Source organism: Prionailurus viverrinus, chromosome B1 (assembly GCF_022837055.1).
Source record: "Prionailurus viverrinus isolate Anna chromosome B1, UM_Priviv_1.0, whole genome shotgun sequence".
NCBI lineage: Eukaryota > Metazoa > Chordata > Mammalia > Carnivora > Felidae > Prionailurus > Prionailurus viverrinus.
The window spans coordinates 162,377,548-162,398,626 of NC_062564.1; the positions used below are offsets into that span (position 1 = coordinate 162,377,548).

Consider the following 21,079-nt stretch of genomic DNA (forward strand, 5'->3'; position numbering starts at 1 on the left):
AGACTCAGAATCCCACCCACTCCTATCTTCACATCACTGAGCATTCTGAAAACCACTGAGATCTCATGACCCGCTCATTTCAAAGAAAGCTGGTGAATTCCACCCCCACAGAGCTTACGTGGCCCGTAGGAAGCGACCTAGGTGCTGTGTAGCTTCGAGGTAGGATTCACCAGATCTGAAGAAGAGTTTCCCCCATTTTGTCCCTCTGCTTTTCTAATAAATACAAATCCTCTAAAAATAGTGATGAAGGGGCACCCGGCTGGCTCAGTCGGTTAAGCATCCGACTTTAGCTCAGGTCACGATCTCACGGTCCGTGAGTTTGAGCCCCGCGTCGGGCTCTGTGCTGACAGCTCAGAGCCTGGAGCCTGCTTCGGATTCTGTGTCTTCCTCTCTCTCTGCCCCTCCCCTGCTCACGCTGTCTCTTTCTCTTTCTCTCTCTCTCTCTCAAAAACAAACATTAAAAAAGAAAAAAAAAAACAGTGATGAAAACGGTGCTCTGTATTTTCTAGTATGTCGTTTTCAGGCCACTCTCTGAAGCCTGGCACGCGGTTGCTTGTTACAACCAGCCTACAGCCAGACTAGACAAACGGGGAAGCCCTGACTTCTATTCCGTGCACTTGTGTAGCACTTGACAGAAAACTTTTTCGGATGTGGTGGCGTAATTTGTTGAAAGAGTAAGTTGTGTGATAGGCAAATGTTGCCAGAAGACAGCATCAGCACCCCCTCCCTTTTGTCTCTTGTTTTCTAAAGGCTGGGTTCACAGATGGCGGAAGGCCTTACGCAGGTTTGCCCAGAAGGGGTGAGGCAGGGGCTGGGGATGTGTAGGGGAGCTAGGGGTATTTGGGGAGGCTCTCTGGGACTCGCAGGGCCTAGCAGCTTTGTGGGACGGCACATAGCTAGGACTCGTGCTCAACAGCACCACAGACTCCCGAGAGGAGGCAAGTCCTCAACGGACACAAGAGCCAGACCCAAGGCGAAGGTCAGTCCCCTAGTGGGCACCAAAGCAGCGAGAATGCCTGGCTTCCAGGGGACCATGCGTGACTTTCTTTCCCCAGCTTTCCCGAGGTATAATTTACAAATAAAATTGTACTATATTTGAAGTGTACAAGGCGACGATTTGATATAGGTATATATTGTGAAAGGATTCTCACTATTGAACTAATTAACACATCTATCACCTCACATAGGCCCTTTTCCTTTTTTTTTTTTTTTTTTTTTTGGTGAGAACACTTAAGATTAATCCCTCGCCAGCTTGGTAGGATAGGGGTGGGGAGCAGCTAAAATTTGATTTAGAAAAGTTCACTGTGACCTGTGTTTTAGAGACAAAAAGATCCTTGTCGTAGACAAACTTGAGGAGGCCAAATATGCTTCACGCATTATCTTCTTTGATCTCCGCACTGTCACGTAGGGTAATTAGAGCGCATGTTGTTCCTATTCTCATTTTCTCAAGGAGAAAACTGGCTCTCAGGGTGGTTTATTGTCCCACAGCTATTAAGAGGGGGAGCTTAGGGGCGCCTGGGTGGCTCAGTCGGTTAAGCGTCCGACTTCAGCTCAGGTTGCGGTCTCGCGGTCCGCGGGTTCGAGCCCTGCGTCCGGCTCTGGGCTGATGGCTCAGAGCCTGGAGCTTGCTTCGGGTTCTGTGTCTCCCTCTCTCTCTGCCCCTCCCCCGTTCATGCTGTGTCTCTCTCTCTGTCTCAAAAATAAATAAACGTTAACATTTTTTTTTTAAATAAAAAAAAATAAAGAGGGGGAGCTTGGAGTCTTCTTTTTTCCTTTGAGTAGCACTTCCAAGATTGTCTCAGAAAGAGAAGGCATATCGGATACGATGTCATGGGAGAAACTGCTACTCTTATTTTTAAGAAAGGAAAGGGGTGGGAGTATTTTTCTGATTAGATTCCCTCAAGCTTGTACCGGGAAGGATGTATGGTGACTCACAAAAATATTTAAAGTGCAGTGTCGGGAATTGGCCCTCTGCATTCATTGCAACCTTTTTCAGTGATTTGCAGCCCTGCAGAGTACTTGCTAAAAGTACTTCCTAGGCTAAAAGTATTTCCTAGGCTCTCTTGAAGCTAGGGTTCTGGCTGGGAATTCAGTTCCACCTGTTTGAAGTACTGATGTGAGGTTGAGAATGTGGAAGTGAGCAAGGCCACCTTTTCCCTCCTGCTTTGGCTGCTGTTGTTGGCTAACATGGGGACAGGGCCATGTTTCTCTGCTGTAGTGTCCTTGTCTAGCCCCTAGCGGCATGGGTGTGAAAGTCAGTAGCAGCAATCCAGCAATAGCCATCTCCTCATCCCTGCACTGCCTCTCTGAGATGAGCTTTTGAAGTCAACAATTCCAGTGGTAGCCTCCTGAGTTTCATTTCCTGGCTGCTCCAGAGACCGCAGCTCCTTTGGTGGGTCAGTTCGGTAGTGTTTTACAGGAGGCATATTAGTAGGACGAGTCTAGTGCCCACCTTCCATGCATGTGCCAAATCCCCTGTATTAAATCCCTCTCTGCTTGAAATAGAATAGTTATAGGTTTTGTATCAGTACCTTGAATGATACATAAAGTTCCGTAAAATCACATAAACCTTGCAAAAACGTCCTGGAAAATGAAATGAGAGGGAAACAAGCCATGATATCGGTACAAAGTGTGTATCATCAAAGTGTCTCCATTTGCAGAGGGTAGATCACTAATTTGGTTTCTAACCTTTCTACGGGTGACTACAAAGAGGAAAAACAAATTATTTGACTTACAAAATCCATTAAGCCAAAACATTCCGTTTCATGGAAAAGCACCACATGTTCCAGGATGAGAAAGAAATTTCCCTCATGGGTCTTAAAAATGCTGTGAATGATAATAATACAGTAGAGGTGATCTGGGCACAGTAACTCACTAATTGATTTAAAAACAAAACAAAAAGCCAACACTGGTTAAAGTGGTTGCAATTATTTACAAAAACATCATGATACAGGCACATCTTACACCTTTTATTTAAATTAATCCTATGAATATGAGTTCATTCCCCAATCTTTTGGTAGGGCAATGCTCTTTCTTTGATTCTAAAACCTGATTTGAGTTATGCTGCCATTTCTCTCTTCTATAAATCACATCCACAGTATATCATCTATGATTTGAAGTTAAATTGGAGTGTGAAATTAAACAAACTGTGAAACATTGTGAGTATGTATTTCTTCTAAGTTTTTTATAGGTTTTTCTCCCATTTTTTTTTTGTAGTGGTTATTATACCCTTACCTACTTTGAGAGCAATTTTTCTTGGCCACTCACCTTTATGAAGTTTTTCCAAATATTTCCCTTGATTTTGATTGAAATAACTCCAGGCATACTTTTTTGGGGTAGTGAATATCAATATCAAAATATACTACTATTATAAGTTCAACTGACATAAATATGTTTGCAACAAGACAACTTGGCTGGCATGAACACAAGAGGGCAGACAGACTGGAGAATAGCCCTATTGAGTCAGAGTGCCCAGTGGGTCTGGACATCAGTCTCTACAATCCACAGAGGGTCTAGAGCACTCTGGTGAAAGTCATGTCAAGTAACACCAGAATTGAGTACCGTACTGCCAGAACTTAAAACGGATTATCTCATTTAATTCTATGAACAGCCTATGAGCTAGGAGCTCTTCTTACTTCTACTTAATAGATGAGGTAGCTGAGGCTCAGAGAAATTACATGACTGGACTAAAATCTTATAGTTAATTGATGGCAGGGCTGAGATTAAAACTAGAGTCTTCTTAACTCGAAACATTAGCCACAATAATGTTCTTTTTACAATATCCCTAATCTAAAGTGGAAACTGATGGGATACCCCAAAGTAGAATTCAGCAAAAGCATTTTGGGGGTTATGATATAGTATCAACCTAGTCTGTGCACGCAGCTTTCTTCTGTTCATGGATAGAACTTGAGTTTCAAACAAGAGGCGAGATGAACTAATTATTCTTTAGACAATTGTGCATAAGCATGGTTTCTATCAACGAGGTTTTCAATGGATTCTGAATGTCAGGGAGTTGGAGGTTATACTGCCATACAAGTACCCGGAGTGCAGCTATTTTCATCATTGGGTAAGAGCAGGCTAAAGCTTTACTAATCAGCCCAAAGAGGGGTAAGGATTGACATTCTTGGGGGTAGGGGAGTTGTAATCATTGGACAGCAGTCCGAAGAGAAAGTGACAGCCTATTTTATAGTCTGAACAGTTCGTATCTAATGTAACCCTGGCGTGATTTGCCTTTATTTTAATCATAGGCAACTGAGCTATAGAAATGTGTATGATTGAGAAATAACTCCTTTCTTCCAATTTCCTTTAGACATCTAAGAAAAGCTAATAATCTAAAATATATTGAGATGCCTGGGTGGCTCAGTCGGTTGAGCGTCCGACTTTGGCTCAGGTCATGATCTTGCAGTCCTTGGGTTCGAGCCCCGCATTGGGTTCTGCACTGATGGCTCGGAGCCTGGAGCCTGCTCTGGATTCTGTGTCTCCCTCTCTCTCTGTGCCCCTCCCCTGCTCATGCTCTGTGTGTCTCTCTCTCAAAAATAAACATAAAGAAAATTAAAATACATTGACTAAAAACCAATCCAGACCAATTAATATTCCTTCTACTTTCTTAGTCCTTTTTTAACTTACTGAAGTATATTATACTTTCAGACTTCATTAACCTTTAATGAACACATGTACCTGCCCAGCACTGCTCTGTACCCTCTCCGATGGATCATCTTTATTTAATACACTGACTAAGATCTATTATCACATACTTCCCCTTGATTTAGCTTCAAACTCAAACAAACAAATGCATGCCACCCTCTACATTTGTTATGAGTGGACCAGAAATGTTAGGTCTTAGACTTCCAGTAGCCAATGTGATAAGTTCTTATCTGAAAACATCAGGTTTTTGGTATGTCCATACTATAGGAAATCCTAAGTTCAGTTTATGTGTGATGCTCTGGAATGATCATCACAATACATGAGAATTTAAAAATGTAAGTTGCAGGGGCGCCTGGGTGGCGCAGTCGGTTAAGCGTCCGACTTCAGCCAGGTCACGCTCTCGCGGTCCAGGAGTTCGAGCCCCGCGTCAGGCTCTGGGCTGATGGCTCAGAGCCTGGAGCCCGTTTCCGATTCTGTGTCCCCCTCTCTCTCTGCCCCTCCCCCGTTCATGCTCTGTCTCTCTCTGTCCCAAAAATAAATAAACGTTGAAAAAATAAATAAATAAAAATGTAAGTTGCAGTTCCAATAATATTCCCATTTCTTTAAATAACAGAAATAGGTGGATAGACAAGTAGAAAGGCATGGGAGGAACCATACCAAACTTATTACCGAAGGAGGAGTAACAGTTAAACAAATCTTTTCAAAATGGTAGTATATTACCTACAAATTAAAAAGAAAATTGGAAACAAATTGGTGCTGGAGAAGACTGGAAAACCTGCAGACAAGGAAGGTGTACTTCCTTCCTTATTTCCCTGTTAAGTCAAAAGGGGAGTCTGTGGTTAAGTGGCTGGGGACTGTCCCCAAAGTGCTTCAGGCCAGGAAGTCTTCCAGCAAGAGAAGGCATGAGCCACAGCCAACCACAGCAGGCGGGATGGGATTTTAAGCTGCTGAAATGCAGGGGACTTTCAGTGCTTCCAAATGTGGTCTGTGTAAGACTAGAGAGTCTGGGGGTAGCCGTGGGATGGGGGATGAGAGCCTGGCAGGTGGACTTCTGGGACCCCCTTGCCACGGGTTTGCTTATTGGGATTCTCGTGTACCTTGGGCTGCAGCAAGTGACAGCAACAAAAGAAGTCGAGAATTTCCAATTCCATTGAGAGGGACTTTGGAGTCAAACACAATTTACTTAATCTCGCTCTTACATAGCTTCCTCATTTGTGTAACGCACATAAATTTATACCTTCTAGGACTGTTATGAGCATAAGATGAAATAATGCAGTTAGGCACTTAGTATTGAATACGTGGTCACTTAAAGGGAAAAAAAAAAGGGAGTCAGCCACATGGTAAATAGAGGCACAGGGCAATGGCGGGCTTGGAATGCCTTCCACTAGACCATTGTCTTCAACTTTCCCTGTCACCTTTAGACATTAAACATTTCAGAGACCTGGGGTAAATGGTCACCAGCATGTGCTGTGAGCACCTATTCATCCTGGGGACTTCCTCTTCCCCTTTTTAAAAAAGCTGTCTCATTTTGCAAGGTTCCAACCTAATTGCTCATCAGCCTAGGAGGAAAGAAGGCCAACAGGACATGAAGCTCACTCATGTCTAGTGAGCGTTATGGGAAAGACCCCTTCTTTCATCCTAGACCAGGACAAAACACAAGGCCTTTACTGACCCAGGTAGTCTGTCTTGATGAAGACAGGACAATAAATACACAGCGAGGCAGTTTGACATAGTGCTCAGAACCCAAACTCTGAAGCCAGACTCCCTGGATTCAAACCCTGCCTCTGCCACTTACCAGCTGCCTGACCTTGGTCGAGCTACCTGACCTCTCCGTGCCTTAGTTTCCTGATCCATAAAATAATAACTACTGCATATGGTTGTTGAGAGGATGAGATTAGTTAATGTATGCGAGCACTGAGAACCTAAGAGCTATGTAAGTGTGATCTGGAAGAATTAGCACACGTGCTCCATTTCTCATACCCATGTCCCTACAGCCATAAGTCAGTGACAGCACTGTTTTTCACTGAATCTGTTTGAGGTCCCTGTATTTTTCTGAACAAAGCCACTTCACGTAGTTGTGAAGTGATCAGCTCGCCAAACGAAAACTACCTTCACGTCGTATTGTAACGTCGACTGGAATATTTAGCGGTAAGCAGTAGAGACAGTCAGTTCACCCATACCAGTTTTCCCTACCAGACCCTCCCCCAAAGTAAAATGTGTTCTGATTAGGGGCAAATGATGCCATACGAGGGGGATTGGACACTCGGGCCGGGCAGCCTGTTGTGTGGACGCAAATGTTTTCAGCTGCCCCAGAATGCTTATTCACATCCTGAGGCAAGCAGCCATGAAAACGTCCTCTTTGCCTGTCTTCGTTCTTCATTTGCTATAGAATAAGAGCGGCTGCTAAGCCACAGACCACAAAGAAAAAGGTCAGTCTCATAAACTACACCACAGTCCTGCTGATGTGCTTGAAAAAGCACGCACACTTCAAAGCCAACCATGGACGGAGACACATAGGCAAGCCGCTCGAGAATGTTTATTTCAACTAGGAACATTTACCCTGAGGACCCAGCCCTTGTGAGGTTAAACCCCTCATAGAAGAACCCACATCATAAAAGCTGCATTTAACCAACAAAAGTGGAATCAACAGTGAAGGAGACATATGGGTAACAGCTTGTTAATTTATAACCAACAATAACAACTGTTGAAGCAAAGACAAAGTGTTGTGTTCACCCCCACTCTCACTGAACCGAAATCCTTGGATTTGCCCTCTCTCTGATGCTCTTCTCTGCACTTCAGACCCCACTCCCTCTGCAAACCCAACATTTTGTTTTGTTTTTCTCACGAGGCTCAGATGAAGAAGACTGTTCTTTGAAACGCAGAGGGAAAAGGGGAAACGTTCCTGGAGGGCGCGGGGAAGTTCACATGGCATATAAGGAGGCAGACGGATCACGAAGCTGTGAGAGCGATAGATAATTCTGGAACTTCATTATTAATTTTTATTTCAACCATCAGCCTCACCCAAATTTAGTAGCGTTGGTAATAAGTAGCAAAGTGATTGATTTGATTTCTTTACCTTTTCTTCCATTTTTGAAGGTGAATAAAATGGCTAAAATATCATCCAAAGCCCAGAAAAAGGACAATAAAGGGCTTGCCCATGTACCAACTAGAACAGTGACATTACTATTTAAAATCCTAGGATTCAGGGGTCAAACAAACTAGTGTGTGCGTTTCAGCTCCACTGCTCTTAAACATGAGGTTTAGGGCAAGACAGTGAGCCTGAGAGGTAAAGTTTTTTCATCTTCAAATGGAGATAAGTAATATCTACCTCCTGGTGTTATCTTGAGGCTCAAATAAGGAAATAAGTGTAAAATAGCCAATATACATCCAGGTACATAGTAGACATTCAATAAATGATAGTTATCACCATCATCGTTATCACCATCATCATCACTGATAATTATCCAAACAAGGTAACCTATTAGTTATATGACCAAAACATCTTGAAAGATCCAAGAGACAGTCAGACTCAGTGAGCATGTGTACACTCTCAGAGAGTCAGATATGTGGTGTCATCTTACAAGGGAAGAATATTGAAAAGTAACTCATCAAAATTATCTGAATATCTATTAACTATAAACAGGTATGAGAGAAATTTGGGGGATGATAGCAATGTTCTAAAACTATATCAAGGGGATGGATGTGCAACTCTATAAAGTTAATAAAATAATTGAATTGTACAAGTACAGGGAATGGGTTTTATGATATGTTAATTATACCTCAATAAAATTGCTGAAAAATATTCTCCATGGACAGGAGCTGAAGGGGAATTCAGAAAACAGGAAGAACAGAAACTACCTTGCATGTAGCATGGAAAGACAAAAAGATGAAAATATGAAAGCTGGATTAAAAGACACAAGGGCAGGGGCACCTGGGTGGCTCAGTCGGTTGGGCGTCTGACTTCGGCTCAGGTCACGATCTCACGGTCCGTGAGTTCAAGCCCCGCGTCGGGCTCTGTGCTGACTGCTCAGAGCCTGGAGCCTGTTTCAGATTCTGTGTCTCCCTCTCTCTCTGACCCTCCCCCGTTCATGCTCTGTCTCTCTGTCTCAAAAATAAATAAATGTTAAAAAAAAATTAAAAAAAAAAGACACAAGGGCAGAGTGAGAGTCTCTATGGTGCACTGAATCGGAATCCTAGAAGGAGAAGAGAAACACAATGGACAGAGGCAATTTAAAAAGGGCTAAGAATGTTCCAATATTGATGAAAGACACAAATCCACAGATTCTAGAAGTCAAAGAATCCCTAAGATAAATAAAAATAATTTGAGCTTAGACATATCATAGTGAAACTACAAAGACCAAAGACAAAGAGACAATGTTAGAATCAACAAAGAAAGACAAATAACTATCTTCAAAAGAACAGACTGATCTGACTTCTCAACGTCAATGATGGAAATCAGAAAAGAGTAGAAATAAATGTGCTGAAATGAATGAACCAAATAGAATTGCTGTCCTTGAATTTTATTTCCAGTGAAAACACTGTTCAAGAATAAAGGTGAAATAATCCCCTTAAGGCTTGCCACCTGCAGACCTTCCTGAAAATCAAATTCTTCCTGGGTTTTTTTTTTGTTTTTTTTTTTTTTTGGTTTTTGGTTTTTTGGTTGTTGGTGTGTGTGTGTGTGTGAGAGAGAGAGAGAGAGATCACTGAAATTCTACATTTCTTCCATGGGTTGGGCCTTGAATAGTCAACAATTAATTAGGTGCAGTCCCTAGCTTCAAGATGCCCCAAATCTAGACCAGGGTGATTAGATTTAGCAAACAGAATACAGGATACCCAATTTAATTTGCATTTAAGGTAAATAATATTTAGTATCTGTGAGTCCCAAATGGCACACAGAACATGTAACTGGGTGTCATCTGTTTTACCTGGCCACCACAGTCTATCTGAGGGGATAGATGTCAGAGATATTGTTGGAAATTGTCAGCTGGTAGGTGACATCCACATCCCAGGGACTGGATGAGAAAGACCAGAGCTTGGGGAGAGCATGTCAAATGAAAACAGACAAAGGACCAGACCCAGCATTCCAGACTTTAAAGGGTGATGAAGGAAAACAGGTGGACCAGGGAGGGCAGGCCAGAAGGCAAGTTGCAACAAGGAGGTTTCCCATTGCATGAAGCTGCATTCATTCCACGAGTATTGAGTGTCTGCTACAGACAAGGTACTGTTCTAGACACTGTTATAAGCAAAAGAAAAATGGAAAAGGATGCTTTGAAATTTTTACTTTGGAGATCATATTCTTAAAGCTTTTAGAGAGCCATTTTTCCTACTCTAGTGACGACCAGGCCACTTGCTACAATACAATCCCTTCTGTTATGGATTGAATTACATCTCACCAAACTCATATGGAAGTCATAATGGTAACCAACTCTCACTACCTCAGAAAGTGACCTTATTTGGAAATAAAGTCATTGTAGATGCAATTAGTTAAGGTGAGGTCATACTGGAGTAGGGTAGACCCTTAATCTGACATGACCGGTATCCTTATAAAAAGAGGGGATTTGGACACAGACATACACACAGAAGGAGAACACCATGTGAAGAAGGCAGAGATCTACAAGCCAACGAATGCCAAAGACTGCCAGCAAACCACCCAAAGCTGGGAGAGAGGCATGAAACAAATTCTCTCGGCAGCCCTCGGAAGGAACCAACCCTACCAACACAGTTGTTCTCAGACAGCTGACCTCCAGAACAGTGAGACAACACATCTCTGTTGTTCACGCCCATCCCTGCTCCCAGTGCTCAGTGCTTTGTTCCAACAGCCCCGGTGGACTAGTACTTTGCTTCACAAAACTTCCCTAGAAGGCTGACCAGCTGGTACTTCCAGATACAGCCCAGGTAGCCCCAGGTCCCCTCCTGGGAGGGGGGGGGGTGACTGTCCATGCAGATGCTGCCCCCAACAACCTGCTCCCAAGATCAAGCCTTGGTTGGGAGAGGTCTCCTGTCTGCAATTTCTATACTTCCAGCCCAGGGACCTACTGGCAACTTTAGTGTCTCTCCCCACTCCGACTAAGGAAGAGAAGTTCTGTCACTTTCCCTTCCTCCCTACCCTTCCGAGTCACCCTTTTTGTCTACTTCTCGTGTCCTCCTTCCCACAAAGCAGGTGTGCATGCCTCAACAAGGCTGCCCAAAAGAACTTCCTATTTCCCCTTTCCCCTTTTCCCCCAAGCCTCACCCCCAGTGAGTGTAAAATGAAGCTGCCCACCCAGGCCCCACTCTGGGTAAAAGTTGTGTTGTCTTATATTTCCTGTCTTTCCTGGACCCATTTCTTCCCAGATGACTCTTCCTTGGTCCATGCTGATGGAATGTTTAAGTATTCATTAAAAGATATTAACTAATCACTCACGGGCACTGTGCTAGAAGCTTCAGGAGAATGTGAGACAGAGACCACTTGTGTGTTAATATGAACCGTGGTAATCATCTAAGGGTGATGGGTAAGTCTTGCCTGAGGCTAACTCCAGTGGATTTGTATGGGCTTCCTGGAGAAGATCGGGACTTCTAAGGCATTGTGGCTCTGTGAGAAGGAATGATAGATGAGTGATGTCCATGTGAACATGGAATGGGGGACGCCAGCATGGGATGACCCATGATATCTGCCACCACGGAAGTACAGAGACTCCGATGTGGATTCAAATTCTGGCTCCATGTTGTACTAAGTGAACTTGGGCAAGTCTCAACCTCTCACGACCTTCTGAGCAATTTAACCCCTGAATGTTTGGGTAAATATTTTGACAAGTAGATGATAACCAATAAAACTAGTGATCCTAGCACATACAGGTATTTTATGCTAATCGATTTTAAGACAGGAGAAAGTGGGTGTGGGGAGCAGATGTAAGAACCAAAATAATTACAGCATAAAGCAGAATAGATTTTAAGAGCAGTAAGACATACAGGTAAAGAATGCCATGGGAATTGAGAGGCATCTTCCAATTGAGATCGTTTCCTTGGTCTTGAAAGGTGGGAGCTGATTGGAAGGGAAGAGACCATATGAAGTCTGAATGGGTGAAGGCAGAAAGAATGGGGTGTGTTCATGGGTCTATGGTAATATGAGAGAAGCTGGGAAGGAAGGCTTGACCAGGGAACCTGCATTCCTGGCAAAAATCTACATGGGACACCAACTGGGTTATGCTGGTACAGGAGCATCTTCTTCGTTCCTAGTGAGCCAAATTAGTCATGACAAACGTTACCATTTGGGAGGACCATTTATGTATTAGGCATATGAATGTGGTCTTGATAGCTTCATATTAGTATATTGAGACAGATCCCACTATTATGGAAACAGATTTCCAGAGCCAATCTGCCCGATATCACACATCAGTAAGTAGTCGAGACAAGGCTGGAACCAGGATTTGAACCTAGTTTGAGCCAGGACAAACACCTGATACTTACTTTGTGACTAAAAGCTGGGCCAGTGAGGGAATAACTAGAGGCTAGTAATACAGGAGCCTTTGACAGCTTTTTTTTTTTCTTTTTTTAAAAGTTTACTTATTTACTTTGAGAGAGACAGAGACAGCGTGAGCCGGGGAGGGGCAGAGAGAGAGAGAGAGAGAGAGAGAGAGAGAGAGAATCCCAAGCAGGCTCCATGCTGTCAACGCAGAGCATGTCGTGGGGCTCGAACTCATGAAACTGTGAGGTCATGACCTGAGCCAAAACCAAGTCGGATGCTTAACCGACTGAGCCATCTAGGTTCCCTTGCCATTGACTGCTTTTAACTCAAGATTACACACACATGAAAAAGTCTAAGTGACACTGAAAACATTCAGAAAGAAAGGACTCCTTTGTTGTGTGGTCAACCAGCTTTCATTCCTGTAATAGTGGAAAATGCTGGACAGAAATGTGGGTCTGTATTTCAGACTATTGATGTGTCCTAGCCACACAATTCCCTCCTGATTTTAAGAGGATTCCTCTTCTTTACAGTCACCTTTCAGCCCTCTCCCCTTTCCTTTCTGGAGGTTCTACTATAGGTATAGATGCCGTGTCAATAAAGAAAATCAAAACTGATGATCTTTTATGTGCCTAAGCCATTTTTAGTAAGATCGCGTGGTTAGTGGTTGTTCTTTGTTTCAGGCTGGGAGGACTCTCGGGCCCTGTGGAGATTCTGGACGGAACTTCCTGATCACAAAAGATGTTCTGGCCACAAGACAGTACCCAACCACCTGCCACAAATCAGCTTCCTCCAAGCAAGTGACAGAACTTAATGTTCCAGAAGCAAGTGAGAATAAGGTCGAAGGGTGGAGCATGAACATATCACAACAGAATAACCTCTCTTCAAAATCCAAGCCAACAAGAACACAAACCACTTTCTTGGGATGCCTCGTCAACCCTGTGAATTACTTTACAGTTCACGTTAATTTTTCGACAATCTCTTTTAGGAGGAAACAAGCCAGTTATATTAGACTGGACCACACAACACTGTCGCTGTTTCACCATCATTTTGCCTACAAAATTGGTCATTTCACACAAGTCAACCTAATAATAATTGTAGCAATGTGTAGTATTCTCAAAATGTTTCAGGGGCGCCTGGGTGGCGCAGTCGGTTAAGCGTCCGACTTCAGCCAGGTCACGATCTTGCGGTCCGTGAGTTCGAGCCCCGCGTCAGGCTCTGGGCTGATGGCTCAGAGCCTGGAGCCTGTTTCCGATTCTGTGTCTCCCTCTCTCTCTGCCCCTCCCCCGTTCATGCTCTGTCTCTCTCTGTCCCAAAAATAAATAAACGTTGAAAAAAAATTAAAAAAAAAATGTTTCATATACGTATTTTTCAATTTAAATGGAGACTGTGGGGTGTATGTGCCCCTTTGAAACAGCACACCTGTACCCCTTGGATATATACCTAGTAGTGCAAATGTAGGTAGCAGCGCTGACAACAACCAAAATATGGAAAGAGCCCAAATGTCCACCAGCAGATGAATGGATAAAGAAGATGTATATATAGACAATGGAGTACTACTCAGCAATCAAAAAGAAGGAAATCTTGCCATTTGCAACTACGTGGATCGAACTGGAAGGCATAATGCTAAGCAGAATTAGTCAGAGAAAGACAAATATCATAGACTTCGCTTAAGATACAAAACAGATGAACATAAGGGAAGGGAAGCAAAAATAATATAAAAACAAGTAGGGGGACAAAACATAAGAGACTCTTAAATACAGAGAACACACTGAGGGTTGCTGGAGGGGTTATGGGTGGGGGGAATGGGCTAAATGGGTAAGGGGCATTAAGGGAGACACTTGTTGAGAGGAGCACTGGATGTTATACATAGGGGATGAATCACTGGGATCTACTCCTGAAATCATGATTGCACTATATGCTAACTTGGATGTAAATTAAAATATAAGTAAATAAAATAAAAATAAAATAAAATATAAAATAAAAATTATAAAATAAAATAAAATAAAATAAAATAAAATAAAATAAAATGGAGACCTTGGGTTGTAAAAATAAAATGAGAAAATATAGCACATACTAAATTCTTAATAAGTGTTTGTGGAATCTTCAAGTATATAAACCCCAGTGATCTGATGGCCTCGGTTGTATCTTACGCACACTAGGTATAAACTTTTTTTTTAATGTTTGTTTATTTTGAGAGAGAGATCAAGCATGAGAGAGGGGCAGAGAGAGAGGGAGAGAGAGAGAATCACAGAACCCAACACAGAGCTTGATCCCATGAACCGTGAGATTGTGACCTGAACCGAAATCAAGAGTCAGATGCTTAACCGACCAGGCCACCCAGGCACCCCTAGGTACAAATTTTCTAACGTCAGGCTGAATGCCCTTTAACACTTTGAAGCTGAGTTTCACTAAGCTTGAAAAAATAATAAAAAAAAGTTCCACTTGATTTATATATGTACATTTTTATTAGAATTCTTCAGAACTGTCAATAGTTGGACAATACACCAGGAAAAAAACACATGGAACATCAACATCCTTTAAACTTGCACCGCGCACATATTTACACATAAAGTTACTGTATATATAAAAAATATTTTCAAGGACTCATGGGCTGGGGAATTATTCAAAAGACATTATTGCTACATTTCAATATTTACAAAAAAAAAGCCATAAAATAATTTCAAACATTAAGCCACTGCAAAGAAACATCCAATGTGGAAAGAAAAAAAAACAACTATAAAAATATAAACTTTCAAGAATATCCAAGACAAAACTCTCAGTGAAGTGCCCCTGAAGTACCTAGACACCCACAATCAACAGCCACTTATCTTATTATGATCAAAGTCAATAGAAACACAAAGGAAATTCTCTGACAAAGTATGGCAAATAGCGACAATCTCTTACGTGATAACAAAACCCCAAAACCTGTTACCTTTGGAAAGGTGCGAGAGTATAGAACTCCAGTGCAAATGGTTACTTCCAGCTAAACGACCACAGTTCTCTAAATGTAGTCTAAGGGACCCAGGAGGGGGAACCGTGAAGGCGGCATACCTGAATCTCGCGAGACAACAAACAAACATGGCCGCATACACAGGGACCTCTGACGGTTGGGCAGGGAGTTATTAAAAAAAAAAAAAAAAAAGTCAACTCTAAGAATAATATCCAGGCTACAGCCCAAAGGGTACAATTTAAATATGTTTCAGCGGGAGAGTAGCCTTACGTCTAAGGAACGGTTACAGTATGTTGAGTATATAAACACCAGAGTGCTTTAAGTGTTGGTGGATTGCAAATAAATAAGTACTCAAGCACTCTGCTTCTTACATGGCTGCTATGTAAGCTTTCGGGAAGCTCCTCTGGACAGCTGGGTGAAGAGAAGCAAGAGCAGTACTGATGATGAAGGCCAAGCTGCTTCTTGAGTGTTGAAGGACCCTCTTGGGCTCAAGGCAAGAATACCCCCCAAAATATTTGTCTACAAGCATACACACACGCGCGCACACACACACACACACACACTCACATAGGTACTGGCCCGGCGTCCAGGATATGCCTGCAGAGGAGGCCGAATCTAAACTTAATGTCTGGCTACAGAAGGATCCAAACTAAAACAGCACTGTTTTGTCACTCCCGAGGGAGTCATGCAGTCAGTCAGTCACTTTCTCAAATGGCATCCCATCCATTGAGCACAATGCCATTCTGAAGCTGGTAGGCTTGTTCTGGAGCATCTGCAGAGTAAGTTCATAGGCTACAAAAGGAGATCTTTGTTAAGATTGTGCTTGGCAATTATGGTTTTTTTCTTCTTAAAAAAAAAAAAAGCACTGTTTCTTTCCAATTTGTCTGGCCCTTAATCTATTTCTACACACAGCAGACTTGAGCCAGGGTCATATCCAGAAACTACATCCTGTGGGTTTTCTCTCCTCAATATATGAACATGTACAATTTATAGATGAGTATATACAAATGCTGGCTGGGGAGGCCTTCTCTCCGATTCAGCGCCCTAACAGCGAACTCTATTTACAGACCAGGTCAGTAGTACAAAGGCTCATGCCCAGCAGCGAGTCTTATGTTCCTGCTCGGGGAGCATTTTTCCATGGCCTATGTCTCATTCCTCAGCACGAAATCCTAGATTTCTTAAGCCCAGATATTCATAGACTTCTGCCCTTTGTTCTAATAACATTCCATTTGTCCACATCAAGAGATCAGGTTTCAGCTTCTAATCTTGCTGCGTCATCGTATCATTATGGATGGTTATGAGGCCCAAAGGCGACTACTGCCATTTATTCAAATAAACTATCAACTCTGCTCTTCAAACAGAAAGTGGAGAAGCCTTGGAGAGGCCCCAGGGTGTGTGGCCCATCCCACCCTCCCTTGCTCCAAGTCTGCATTTTGTTTTTGTTTTGTTTTCGTTAATGGGGGCTGCCTCGTTATCGGGGATACGTGCAGTTCGAACCCTTACAATAGCGTGGTGGCTGATGACAAAAATCATTGGCCACTAAAGTGTGCTTGTAAAGACGGGATTACAGCGGGGTGTCCTCTACCCTGGAACAGGATGCGAGTTGAAGGGGGACCGAAATAACCAGGATAGGAACCAAAAGAAGAGGGATCGTTCTCGCTGGGGAGACCCCGGCGCTCCTCCTGCTTCAGGCATCCTCGTGGACCAGCAGAGGTTGGGTAGAAGATGTGCTGCTGCCCACAGAATTGATCCGCACACAATGGTCCACCGCTGTGGGGCGCTCCCGGTTCGGGCTGCAGTTTGCTAAGTTGGAATAAATCTGTGGAAAACAAGCCCACAGTTAACACGCCAGTCCCTACACCACGAACACGACGACAAAGGGGCCCATTTGGGCTTCGGGATCGCAAATAACTTACAAGGCCTTTTAAAGGGAGGAGACTTACAAGACTTTCACAGCCAAAACCCCAATCCTATTGACAAAAGGAAACACAAGCTTTGTTTTAGCCCTCATTTCCCCCCAGGTCTGATACTAAAAAGTGATGGCAAAAAAATGTGCTGGGACGCATCTGGGAACAAGTATCATCTAACCTATTAAAAAGCTTTATAAACCTCTGCGGCCAGTGATGAACCCAATGGCTGATGTCATTTGCTGGGAAATCGGTGGCCCTTCCAGGGGTGGGAAATGCTGTTGTATTTGAAATCTGCTCGGACACCCGGAAAAGCAAGCTTTAACCCAAAAATATCAGTGGTGTGCTCTTAGAAAAGGTAGCTCCGAGCCACGATCCATTAAAAAAAAGCAGCTTAAATAAATCCGAGTTGTAGTAAGGATCACGAATTCTTCCTTAAGAGCAGGAGAAGAAATAATGGATTTGAGTTTTGAACGCCCCCCCTCCCCAAATCACTGGGAGGGATCTCCCAACTTCAAACAGCTCTTCATTCTATATGGCTTGTGGGCATGACAGCTAGCTACCATTTTCTGGCTATGCTTGTTTGAGCAGAAGGTCTATTTCACTGCAGTAACAAGCTGTCTTTTCTATGCCTTCATTCTAGTTCACATTACCCCCACTGTCCAAAGGCTGAAGGGCCATGACACGTGACACAGAGAACACGCCGACCCCATGACCGGCACTTGGGGTGGGGGAGGAAACACGGCGCATCCTTATGGAACGTTCCGCTTCCACATTTCTGCATGCAAAGCCCTCCACTCTTTTTCCTCCTCATCTCATGTGTTTAGGCTCAGAAAGGAGAGCCGGGCAGAAAGAACTGTTTCCATTGCTTTACGTGGCTGCCCAAAGCCCAGTTTGTCACCTAAGCCAAGGAGAGAAGGGATGAATAAAGGTCTTCACCCCCAGAGCCTCAGAAGGGTGCATCTGGAACCAAGAAAAAGGAAGGAGGTTCTACGCCTGGCCAGAGGGAACTCACATGATTGGTGCTATCTGAAATCTGCTTCTCGATTAGCTGCACGATCTGCTTGAATGTTGGCCTTTTCAGGGGATCAGCATCCCAGCAAGTCTTCATTATGTCATACCTGCAAAGCAGAAAGCCATTTTCTATCACCCCCCCAATGCCATTAACCTGGCTTCTCACGGTGTATGCCATGTGACAATCTCAAATTCCAGGGCCGTGCAAACGGACATACTGAATGGCACGTGTGTGATGAAATAAAACACCGTATATGTGAAAGGTGGCAGAAACTTTCCGCATATTTGGTGACAAGAGATTATGAAAATAAGCTACAAAAATGACATTTGATCAAGATGTCCTAAAAAGGAACCAGGTGACATTGACATTTCAAACCGTACCAGTGAAAACCCTTAACATCTGGGTTTCTATCTTCGTAAAGGAAAATAAAAGGGGAAGCACTATCTGAAGGAAAACGTGTCAGCTCTTACATTTCAGCAGGTGCGTGCTCAGGGCTGAGCATTCGGAACCCTTCCTTGATCATCTTGTAGAACTTAGAGTCGACTGGCATTCCAGGGTAGGGGCTGCTTCCTGAGGCACAAACAGTTTGCAAATCAGTGTTACTAATAAGCAAGCAGGACACTGACAAACCTTAAAGAAGATGCTGAGTCTAACCAAGGTGCCTTTGGCAAGGCATTTTACCTAAAGAGAACAGCTCCCACAGAAAAATCCCATAGGACCAGACATCACTTTCAAATGTGTACACACAGTTGAAAATGCTTTCAGGTGCCATCCACTTCACAGGTAGCCGAGCCTGTAATGGAAGCACAACAGATTCGGCCAAGTTAATTAAGAAGCTAAAAAAAAAAAAAAAAAAAATTCCTGTAGACATTGCTCCTGCTGAGGGGGTGAGGGTGAGAAGTTGACTGCCCGCCATCTCACAAAAGCCTTCTCCCCTAGGACCTCAGATGACTCCTACTACCTCTGAAACTGGGGGCTCACACGATCCTATCCCCATTTTCAAAAGCGGGACATTGAGTCAATACAGCATGGTGGGTAAGAGCACAGCCGTCAGAGGCAGACACATGGGTTCAAATCCTGGCTCCGCCACTGGCCTTGAGTAACAGAGGTCTGTGAGTTACCACTGAATGTGTTTTCCCTTTTCCTTGATAGAAACATGGCCTCCCACAATAAAAACGACATTTCCCAGCTCCTTTGCAGCTTGGTGTAGCCATGCGACTCAAGTCTGGACACTAGGTTGTAGGTATGATACGGCAACTATAGGAAGACCTTCTTAAAAGACGGCTGGCATGTGCCCTTTGCTCTTTCCCTTCTCATCCCTCCGCCACCCTGCCTTCCGATTGTGGTGGCTGGCTATCCAGTGGCCACCTTGGGCCAAGAACAGGAGGGCTACACCAGAGATGTAAGAAAATGGAAGGGTAAAAGGATTTGGTCCTGAGTGCTTCACAGAACCTCTACACCAGCCGTGGCCTGCGGCTACTACACTTCTTTTACTTTTCTTTTGGGTTTTCTGTCCTATGAAACCCAAACCATCCTTCAGGAATACACTGGGAAGGTCACAATTATCTGTAATTAGAAGACAATCTCGGGGCGCCTGGGCGGCTCAGTCGGTCAGGCGTCCAACTTCGGCTCAGGTCATGATCTCACGGTCCGTGAGTTCGAGCCCCGTGTCGGGCTCTGTGCTGACCGCTCAGAGCCTGGAGCCCGTTTCGGATTCTGTGTCTTCCTCTCTCTCTGCCCCTCCCCTGTTCATGCTCTGTCTCTATCTCAAAAATAAATAAACGTTAAAAAAAAAAATTTAAAAAGACAATCTCAATATAGTCTGCTAGAAAGCAAAAATAATACTTCATATTTCACGGGGTGTTTGGTGGGTTAAATGAGATCACGTAGGCAAAAGTGCTTACCACAGTACTGCCGAAGGACCAATCTCTAAACGATTGCCTTGCACAAGCGAGCACACAATAAACAGGGGCGGCTCATGGTGACTAGGACTATTCCAAGGTGGCAAGAGGCAGATTGGTCTTTACATTCAACAGCTGAACTTCACATCCTGAACTCTCTCTGCTAAAATCGAGTCAGACTTGCTGGGACTATTGCTCTTACAGACATTCTGGATTCCTGGATCTTAATCTACCACAAAAAGCTAACTCAGTCCTTCTCTTAATCCATTCAGGATTGAAACTGGGAAGACAATTTTGTTTTTCTAGTGTTAAAGTTATTTTAGCCAGCAGGAATGAGAAAAGAAAAGAAAAGAAAAGAAAAGAAAAGAAAAGAAAAGAAAAGAAAAGAAAAGAAAAGAAATTAAGGAAGAAGAAAAGAAAGGAAGAAGGAAAGGAAAGGAAAGGAAAGGAAAGGAAAAGAAAAGAAAAGAAAAGAAAAGAAAAGAAAAGAAAAGAAAAAAGAAAGAAGGAAGAAAGAGAAAGGAAAGAAAAAGGAAGGGAAGAAGGAAAGAAGAGGAAGAAAGGAAGAGAGAAAAAGAAAAAGAGAAAAAAGAGACAGAAAAAGAGACAGAGAAAAAGAAAGAAAAGGAAGGAAGGATGGAAGGGAGGAAGGAAGGACACCTTCCAGTATCCCCTCCCAGATTCTATACCTAAGTTCCTACAGGGAGCTTTAACCTGAGATTGAAGGTGTCCTGAACTCAGGGACCTGTGGACTTGGAAGGGGAAAAAAAAATGCCAGGGGAACCTGGGTGGCGCAGTCGGTTAAGCGTCCGACTTCAGCCAGGTCACGATCTCACGGTCCGTGAGTTCGAGCCCCGCATCAGGCTCTGGGCTGATGGCTCAGAGCCTGGAGCCTGTTTCCGATTCTGTGTCTCCCTCTCTCTCTGCCCCTCCCCCGTTCATGCTCTGTCTCTCTCTGTCCCAAAAATAAATAAAAAAACGTTGAAAAAAAAATAAAAAATAAAAAACCCTGCTCTGAGAAGGTGAGAGCAACACTATTATGGAAACTAAGTTACCCATAGGTTCCTAAATCTTACTAGATCTCAGTTGCATTTTTGTTAACTTTTGCTGTTTTAAATAAGGCTATAGTTGTGATTCTTGGAATTAAAGTGTCTTTTTTAAAAAACAAAAACCGGGGCACCTGGGTGGCGCAGTCGGTTAAGCGTCCGACTTCAGCCA

General features: G+C 43.5%; 1 protein-coding gene across 2 annotated transcripts in view; it reads right to left on the bottom strand.

The window, feature by feature from the left end:
• Positions 1–14,530: 14,530 nt before the first annotated feature.
• KIT (KIT proto-oncogene, receptor tyrosine kinase) overlaps positions 14,531–21,079 on the bottom strand; it is an 88,425-nt gene continuing 81,876 nt past the window's right edge. For both annotated transcript variants that reach the window (XM_047856485.1, XM_047856484.1), the window contains exons 18-21: positions 18,642–18,753; positions 18,431–18,530; positions 17,961–18,066; positions 14,531–16,857 (exon numbers count right to left, since the gene is read on the bottom strand). In XM_047856485.1, coding sequence (XP_047712441.1) covers positions 16,726–16,857; positions 17,961–18,066; positions 18,431–18,530; positions 18,642–18,753 — 450 coding nt within the window. In that variant the 3' untranslated portion in view covers positions 14,531–16,725. The remainder of the gene's footprint in view (positions 16,858–17,960; positions 18,067–18,430; positions 18,531–18,641; positions 18,754–21,079) is intronic.